General features: G+C 45.9%; 1 protein-coding gene across 1 annotated transcript in view; it reads left to right on the top strand.

Annotated features, from left to right (window-relative positions):
• Positions 1-9250, top strand: part of UBE2H (ubiquitin conjugating enzyme E2 H) — a gene marked incomplete at its 5' end in the record, with an annotated part of 18157 nt that overhangs the window by 1187 nt on the left and 7720 nt on the right. The window contains 2 exons of the mRNA XM_008628844.2: positions 7688-7727; positions 8011-8063. Of these exons, the coding sequence (XP_008627066.2) occupies positions 7688-7727; positions 8011-8063 (93 nt within the window). The remainder of the gene's footprint in view (positions 1-7687; positions 7728-8010; positions 8064-9250) is intronic.

Raw genomic sequence — 9250 nt, 5'->3', positions numbered from 1 at the left:
AAAAAAAAAAAAAAAAATCACAGCTGGCTTGACTGGTCAGGTTTGTTTCACCTTGGAAATTTAATTAGAAATGGCTTTTAGCTTGGATCCATCCTTGGGGAACAGGGAGCTACCTCAGATGTCTCCAGGTGCCCGACTTTATTCCAGTTGCTGAAGCTGTAAATAAAACAACCAATTTTCCAGTTTTCTGCTTGGAAAACTGGAGCAGGAGCAGGAAGTTCCAGCATCTCCCTTGTGATGGTGAAATGAGTGTCACCTGTGGGGCAGTGTCACCTGTGGGGCAGAGGGATGTGTTTGTGGCTCAGCCACCACAGGACTCCAGGAATGGGGAGAGCTGCCCAGGGAGAACTGATGTGGAAACTCCACTGGAAGGGTTGGATGGGATGGGCCCTTTCCAACATCAACATCCTCCTTTGGAGCTCACAAGCATTGGCTGCTGCCTTAAAATAACCCCTTAGGCTAAGATTTTATTTGAGAGCTCTGTGGGATGAGAAGTAATCTGTTCCAAGTGGGATTTGTGCCTTTTGGGAGAGGGCGATGCTGTTCATCCACCGTTCTTTACCTTTTTTTTTTTTGTTTGAAGCCTTCTGTGAACCCCAGAAATGTGCAAAGAGCTGAGTAACAGCAGAGAAATCTGCAGCTCTGAGGAGCCTTTTCTTCCTCCTGAGTCAGCTCTGGAGCTTCCTCTTGGAGAGTCACACTCCCAGTGTGAATTCCCACTGTTTGCTGCCAGTCCTTTGTCCCTCCTCCCTCCAAAGTGACACAAACCGATGCAGATCAGGGCAGTCTTAAATCATGGAATGCTTTGGGTTGGAAGGGACCTTAAACCTCCTTCAGTTCCAACGCCGACACCTTCCACTATCCCAGGGTGCCCCAACCCCAGTCCATCGTGGCCTTGGACACTTCCAGGGATCCAGGGGCAGGATGATGTGCAGGGAGCTGTTTCCTGCTCAAATCACTGAGTTGGTTTGGCCCTTCTAACGTTGGTTTTGCTGCCTTTTTTTTAGTTTTCCATCCCTCACTTGTTTAAATCCATTGTGTTTCCACTGGTTTATCCCAGACCTCATGAGGAGCTTCCCTCACCTTACGAGTCTCTGTTCAAGTGGCTGACAAAAACTTGTTTTCTTCCCAAAAATCTGCCTCTTGCTGGAAAATCCCTTTTTTTCTTCCCAAAAATCTTCCTCTTGCTGAAAAACCCCTTTTATCTCCTCAAGCTCTTGCTGAACCCCTCCCCCCCTTTTTTTCTTCCCAAAAATCTGCCTCTTGCTAGAAACAAGAGTTGGGTTGGATAAAATCCTTGCTAGACCTGAGCTGGTGTAGCAAAGCAGAGCTCTGGAAAAGCTGGGAAATTCCAAGGAAAGTGCTGGGCCTCAGGAAAGCTCCCAGGAAGCTGCAGGGAGGGGTTTGTTTTCCTTTGGTTCCCATTTTTGCTGCCCCAGCCCAGCTTATCTGGGACAGCCAGGCCTGGGTGAAGCCTCCTGGGCCATCCCGATTATCTCTGGTTTGGACATTGCTGATAACTCCAGATCAAACCTTTGTCCCAGCTGAACTGGGAGCATTGGAAAGGATCCTGTCCATGTGAGTCCCTCCTTGGAGAAAATACGGAATCCAGCAGCTTTTCCTTTAATAAATTCCACTTTTATGCTAAAGCTTAAAGCAGAAGCACCGTCCTTGCACCTTCCCTTGTTCCTCCAGGGCTGGAGGCTGAACTATTCCTTCCATCCTTGGAAATCTTTGATCCTGGCATGGGCTTTTTGCAAAAAAACTTGGAATTTTCGGAGCATATTTGGCTTTTTTTTTTTTTTTTTTTTTTTTGGTTTTACCTTGGAATTTTTTTTGGAGCAAATAACGCGAGGGCTCGGAGCGTATCCGTGTGCTCCGGAAAAACGGTGGCTGAGAGTTCCCTTCTATTCTGCTCCAATTGCTTTTATCCCAGCGTGGATCCAAGGATGAGATCCAGGGAATCTTGGTGTTCTCTCCCAAAGCACCAACCTGACAAGAAGAGGGTTTTCCAGTGGGTTCCAGAGTTGTCCTTGGGAGAGGTGTGGATGTTTTGGGAATCCCTGAAGGAGCAGCGATGCTCTTTGAGTCCAGGAGAAGCTTTTTGGCTCTTTTCCTGTCAAATCTTCGCTCCCTTCTCCCATCCACAGCTCCTTCCTCAAATATCCATGGCATTTATTCCCTGCCCTTCACAGGGATCATCATTAGTGCTGTTCCCTAAAACTGGCACCGGGAATGGCTTTTAAGGACCTAAACCATCCTGGGATCCGTGTGGAGATTCCTGGGACAGCTCCCAGTGTTCCATCGCATCCCGCGCTGCCTTCCCGGTATTCCTGGCACTGCCTGGGTGTGCTGTGGGATCGGACAGATCCCGTATTTTGCAGGATGATTTTTCCCAACAGGAGCTCCCCAGCTTGCAGTAAAAAGGGAACTGGACATCCTAGAAAAGCCAGGAATCTAAACGGAGCCAGATGTAGGGCTGGCAACTGGGCTCCTGTTCCCATCAGGATAAATAAACCCCTGAATATCCCGATTTTCAGGGTTGACCTGGAGCAGTTGCTCTGAACAAAACCAGCTCCAGTCACTTCCTGATGCTGCTGCTCCCAAAGCTTCAGCCAATTAACGGGAATGGGAATATTCCTGCATTTTTGAGGAAGCAATTCCCTGCTCCATGTCTGCTTCCACTTCCAAAGTGTTTGGAGCTGTTTATGATTTCACTGCCCCTGCTGGCTCCACTTCTCTCCTTTTCCCTGGGGTTTAATATCTTCAGGGCAACTTCCTGCCTTTCCTGCTTTTCCAAAGGGGAGTTGTGGAGAACTGGAAGGGCTCTTTGGGGCTCCAGGTCAGGAGAAAACTTGGTGTAAATTTGGTGGTTTTAATCACTCCCTGCTCCTGCCAAGAGCTGGAGATTCATTCCCTTTGATGCCACAAACAGGAGGAAATTCACTGGCAATGTCCTGCCCTGCTCGGATACAGGAGCAGTAGAAACAACCTGGGAGCTCGAGCTGTTTTCTGGAATTGATTTACTATTTAATTACTATTTATTCATTTCTATTATTTGAATTTAAAGTTCATATTTTATTGCTAAAATCTGCAGGAGTATTAGGCCAGCACTGGGTTTGTTAATAATCAAATCCCACGACTGGAAAATTTGCATTCAATATGCCCAGAGCCTCAATTGCTCAAACAAATTCTATGTATTCTATATATGCTTATAAAAATTCTCTCTATGTTTATAAATTCCTTCTGTATTTATAAAATCTCTCTATATTTATAGATCAATATTAAAGATATAAATATATATTTCTAAATATATTGAAAATATATTTATAAATCAATATATTTTTATAAATTCTATATCTTTATTCCTATATTATATTATCTTTATTTCATATTCTATTCTATTATTATATTTTCTATATCTTCATACCCAGCTCTCATTTTCCTCCATCTCTGTCCCAGTTATCTGCAGGTGCCTTGCATTTCTATTTTCCCTTTTTTCCGAGTGCTTCCCCAAACAAGACACCCTCTGTGTGCACAGAACATATGGAATATATATTTTTATATATAGATATGTATAGAACGAGGCATTGTGGCAGCTGGTACAAGAATGAAGCTGGATTTAACTTAATTTTTTAAAAATTTCATTTAATTCCAGCCAGGATTTCACAGATTTCTCCTGGCCTGTGCTTAAATTTATTGTTTTGGGAAGCTGCTGGGATTTGAGTGATAAAAACTCCTTGTGTTAGTGAGTACACCCCATTCTCAGTGCTCTGAGAGGGCTCCTCACCTCCAAATTCCATCAAAAATCAATTTGTGCCTTTGCCAAGGAGGGCTCCTTGACCTGACAGGGAGTGAAGCTCCGAGGTGGGAGCATCCCTGAAAAATGGGAACGGCCACAGGCTAAACCGGTTGTTCCAGACACCAGGGGGGACCAGGACAGAGGATTTGCTCTGCTGCCCTCTCCCCACCTCCTACCACAGCTCCTCAATCTTCTCATGGTGGTTCCACGGGAAGGGAGTCCCTGAAATCGGTGTAAAGTGGGTTTAAAAATTAAAAAATGAAATATCTAAAGATTAAAACCCAGTTCCCTTGCAGGCCTTTGGGTGTTTGGGGAGGCACAAGTGTCCAACTGGCCGCAATCCATGAGCAAATCCCTGTGTGGGGAGTTTGGGATGGGTAGGTGGATATAAACCCGCTTCATCCCTGGATCCAGTGGGAAATCCTCTTGCATTTATCCTCAACCATGCAGCTGCAATTGGAATGTCATTTTTCGTGGATGTTTATGGTCAGTTCATCCTTTTTGTTGGTCAAGATAAACACGGAGCACGTCGGTGTTATTGGGCTCTCCCTGGGCAAGGCCAGGAGATTGGGATGTGCCTTTGGGAACGTCGCTCTTCCCTCTTATCTCCCAACTTTTGAGTTGTGCCTGGATGGTGGATGAACACCCTGGGGTAGTGGAAAATATCCCCATGGCAGGGGGTGGAACTGGATGAGCTTTATGGTCCCTTCCAACCCAAACCATTCTGTGGGAATCTTCCACATTCCCCAAGCTATCAGGTTTTAGGGATCTGCCTTTTGGAGGAGAACTTGCAGGCAAAGCAGCTCATGACAGCAGCACGTTGGTTCTTGTCATTCCTCGTGGCCATTTCCTGGGAGTTTCAGTCTGGACATTGATGTAAGTCTGGAATTCCTCCCATTTTTCCACTGTGGTTTTGCTCACTTTGATCCCATTACAAAGCAGTGCCCTGGATCTTAGGGTTAGATGGGGTCTTGGGAAGGAATTCCTGGCTGGCCTGGAATTCCCAGAGCAGCTGGGGCTGCCCCTGGATCCCTGGCAGTGGCCAAGGCCAGGCTGGACATTGGTGCTTGGAGCAGCCTGGGACAGTGGAAGGTGTCCCTGCCCGTGGCACTGGAGGGGCTTTGAGGTCCCTTCCCACCCAAAGCATCCTGGAATTCTGTGATCTGGAATACATCCAGCTGTTGGAGTGTTCTGAGTGTTCCTGTGTTTCCAGCATCGAGGAAGACTGGCAGCCTGTCAGTGAGCTGAGATTTAAATTTAACAATGCCCTTCTCCTCAAGGATTTTTGGCAATCCAAGGAATTCTCACTCCGGGGCTGTTAATGAAACGTCACAGTTTTCAAGGTCAGCATCCACATGTTGGTTTTGCAGGGTGGGAACAGCTGCATCCCTTCCTGTTGTGGAATTCCTTAGGGATATCCAGGGGTTCTTCTGTTATCAGCCAAAGGCTGATTTTATTTTATGCTTTGCCTCCAAAGGCAATCCTGGACTTCAGTGTCTCCATATGGAAAAAGGGTGGACTGTGCTGCTCATACTCTTCCCAAACATTGGCTTTTCCAGGAGTTCAGTGGCAAATTTGGTTTAAAATGTTAAATTAAGTGTTTGAAGTCACTCCAGCACCTGGAATCACAGGCTGTGACCTCAGCTTCACGCTCCAGGTCATGGAGAGAGCCCAAAATCCCGATCCTGTCCGATGGAATGCTCTCCTGGAATTCTGCTTGCATTAATTGGGATGTGCTGTCTTCAGGCCTGTGGCAGTAAACTTGCTCCAGTGCTGGGAATTTTTTTCCTCCCTCCTGGCTTCTTTTTGAACTTGGAATTTCGTTTTTACCTGGATGTTCATGGGCGCTGTGTCCTTTCTATCTGTAAAAATAAACACGGAGCAAGTCGGGTTTGTTGGAACGATGTCGGCGCAGGAGAATTTACATTCCACATAAAGGAGGAGAGAATTGTGCTTACTCCTGGATCAGGGAAAAGAAGGATTTCTATGGAGCCTGGATAATTTGTGTCCATGGAATGAGGCTGGAGAATGAGTCCTCAGAAACAAATGCAGGGAGAGGATGTTCCTGTTCTTCCCTGCAGAACAACTGTTCCATTTGGGAAGCTTGAACCCAAGGACAATGTGAAGGAAGGGATTATTCTCAGTGTCTTCCCCACCCTCTCCAGTCTTCATTTCACTGTTTGGTTTTTCCCCACAAAGAGCCAGGCAGGATTTGGGATCGGGATCAGTGCTCGCTGCAGCTCAGCTCCGGCAAAATGGATCCGTGACCTGATTTAAACTCGCGGGAGCTGCAGAACGTAAATATTTGATGAAACTACAGCTTCCCTTTTGAAATCTGCTTCGGTTTTTCCAGCTAAATCCTGCCAAGCTATTCCTGAAATCCACTTGTTAGTGTGGAGATGTTTATGGAGTTCTCCCTTCTCCTCTTGGAGATTGTTCTGGCCTCGGCCGTCGTCTCAGCCTTGTGTTGTATCTGTGCAAAATCCCGCAGTCCAAGGAGACTTGGAATTCTGTTTGTGTCAGAATCCATGGGAAGGAAGGGAGTTCAACCCATATGCCAGCTCTGATCCCAGATGGGATCCATGCTGTCACTCAAACTGGGATTGCTCCTTGTTTGGGCAGAGATGATACTCCAGTGCTTGGATGAAGGTGGGGGAGGTTGGGAGCTTTTTAAATGGTAAATGAGGATTTTTTTTAGGCTTTTTGGGGCTGCTCTGGAAAGAAAACTTCTGTGTGTTTTGAGTCCTGGAAGGAGCTTTTTCAATGGATTGAGTCAAATATCCCGGACCTGAATTCCTTCCCTGTTTTTATCCTTGTCAGAAGCAATAGTTGCTGTTGGCTTAAATGGATTCCTGCAGAGTGCAGGGAGATTCCCACCTGGGCCGTGTTTGTCGGGATTTCTGGGCTGCGGGATGGTGGCACAAGAGGGAAAAGGAGATTTTGTTTCAAATTCTCAATAAAAAAGGTGGCACAACAGGGAAAGGGGGGATTTATTTCAAACTCTCAATTAAAAAAGCTATGCCAAGGTTTGGAAGCAGCTTCTCCTGGTTGGAGCTGCCCCTCTGGGCAGAGCCCAAATGATTTCTCCAAGCCAGAAATGTGGGAATGAATTCCATCCCCATTCCATGTTTGTTTCGTGCCCACATCCAGATATTTGGGTTCCTCCTCTTGAAGAGTTGGGATCCTGGATCCTGCATCCACTCTCAGCCATCACTGGAAACATTTTTTGGGGTGGATGTGCTTTGCTTCCAAACAGATTGAGGATGGTGCATAATTCCATTAATATCTTAATTTTATCGTTATTTATGGGATAAGAGAGGAGTGTTTGGAGCTTCCAACTGTTCTGAACTTGAGGCTGAAGTTAGCAGCTGGAAAACAAAATTTACCTTTTGATTAAAGTGTGGGGCTCCTTGTGCTGGGATGTTGGAAGTCTTGAAACCACAGGGGTTTATTTAACAATTTAATTTGCAACTCAGAACAAAAAAATCCCTCTCAAATCCAGAAATCTGAAATGTGGACAAAGCCACATTGAGCTCTCTCCTCCTAAACCTCATCTGAGCTGGTTTTTAGGAGACCAGAGGCACCAACAGGAGAATTAATTGCTGTATTGATGGAAAATTGGAATTATTACCTCCCTGGCTCACACATGTAGATTAATGTTGTGATGTCGAGCTCATAGAAAATCTCTGTTGGGAAAACTATATTTAAAAAAAAAAATCAAATGTTGAGCTTAAATTTGTGTACACAGCTATTTATAGCTCAGGCCAGGATGGCTCTGAAACCACTCCGATGAGTCCTTGTTCCATAAATTCCAGACTCCTCTTGGGGAAAAAAAGACATTTATTTGGGATTTTTCTGCTAATTTACCTCTGTGTCTCCTTGCAGGATTCATGAATAAAATCTTCCATCCCAACATTGACGAAGCGTAAGTGAATCCCTCCTCCATGTCCGTGCTCAATCCTCCGAAATTTCAGATGTTTTCCCATTTTGTTTTTGGTTGTGTGGAGCTGCCTGTGCTTCCATGTCAGTAAAATTCCAGTTTGTTTTCTCTTGGGCAGAGTGGGAAGATTGAGGTAGTTGACAGCTGTTGACCGTAAATAGGAATAAATCAGGGCTTATCCCAAACCCTGGGGAAGGGGTAGGGAAGGATTTTATTCCGTTCCCAGAGGGTTTTCCGGTGTTAATTCCATCTTTTCCATGTGTTCCAGGTCAGGAACTGTATGTCTAGATGTAATCAATCAAACTTGGACAGCTCTCTACGGTGAGTTGGGCATTTTCCTCTGTATTGGGGGGACAGATGATTTTAGGCCGCTTTTGGGGGTTTTTTTCTTTGATTTTGGGGTTTTTACTGGATTTTGAACTCCTCCCTGAGCCAAGATCAGGTGAAAAATAAGATTTTATTGCAGGTTAGGAGGTGGCATTGCCTCTGATGCTGCAGAGTGATCCCCTTGGGCTCATTTCTGGTTATGCATCTCCTTTTTAGAGATAAAACAGATCAGCTGAAGCTCCTTTAAAATGGAATTTAGGGAAAGCTGGAATTGTTGGAAGGAACACAGCTGAATTTAGTCCAGGCTGCATTTAAAAATGGGAACTTCAGATATTCCAGTTACGCTTTGTGGAGGAAATCCAGGGAAATGCGCACGTGAAATCCCTCAGATTCTTCCCTGGAAAACTGATTTTAGCTATAACTCCTCGTTGGAATGATGGAATTCCTCAGGTAATACAGGGATGAGGGTCACAGCGTGGCTTTGTCGTGGGAGATCAACTTTGCCACTTTTCCATAAAAAGGACAAAAGGATTCCAGTGGTTTGGTGCTCCAGCATTCCGAGTCCTGCCTTGGAGCTGCAGGAGGACCCTGGGATGGCTGAATTCCCACTTCTTCTTCCCTCTAAAGTCACCAATCCAAGATTCCAACACCACCTCTTCCTTTCCAAGGCTTTGCCTCCTTCTGTGGCACAAGGAAATGAAAAAAGGGGGAATAACATTCCTTTGCTTTCTGGAGCATTGCCCCTTTAAAGCAGAGCATTCCCAAGCTGGCAAAGGATCTGGGTCAGATAATTCCAGCAGCAACCAAGGTGGGAGAGACCTGGAATATGCATCAATAAATTCCTGAGGACCTCGTGGTTCAATTCCTGCTCCTTCCCTAAGGAAGCATCAGCTCCTCAGTGCTGTGGTTGAACGTCCTGCACGTGTTCCTCCTGTTCCTGCTGCACCCACACAGATCTGGGGGGTTTGAGAGAAGGTTCCTTCAAGAAAAAAATCATTATCCTGGGTGTCCTGTGAGCCAGGGGGGAATTCCAGGGCTCTGCTCCCTCATCCTCAGGAGGTTTTAGTGGTCAGATGGCCACAAAGAGGCTCCTGATCCAAGTGGAGGCACCTGGCCCAAGTTTCACAAACTAAAATCAACTTCTTGCTGCCAGTGCCCGAATCCAGTCCCCGGGGATTCCA

Source organism: Corvus brachyrhynchos, unplaced genomic scaffold (assembly GCF_000691975.1).
Source record: "Corvus brachyrhynchos isolate BGI_N302 unplaced genomic scaffold, ASM69197v1 scaffold182, whole genome shotgun sequence".
NCBI lineage: Eukaryota > Metazoa > Chordata > Aves > Passeriformes > Corvidae > Corvus > Corvus brachyrhynchos.
Note: the sequence above shows the minus strand (reverse complement) of the source record. Positions and strands in the feature narration are given on the sequence as shown.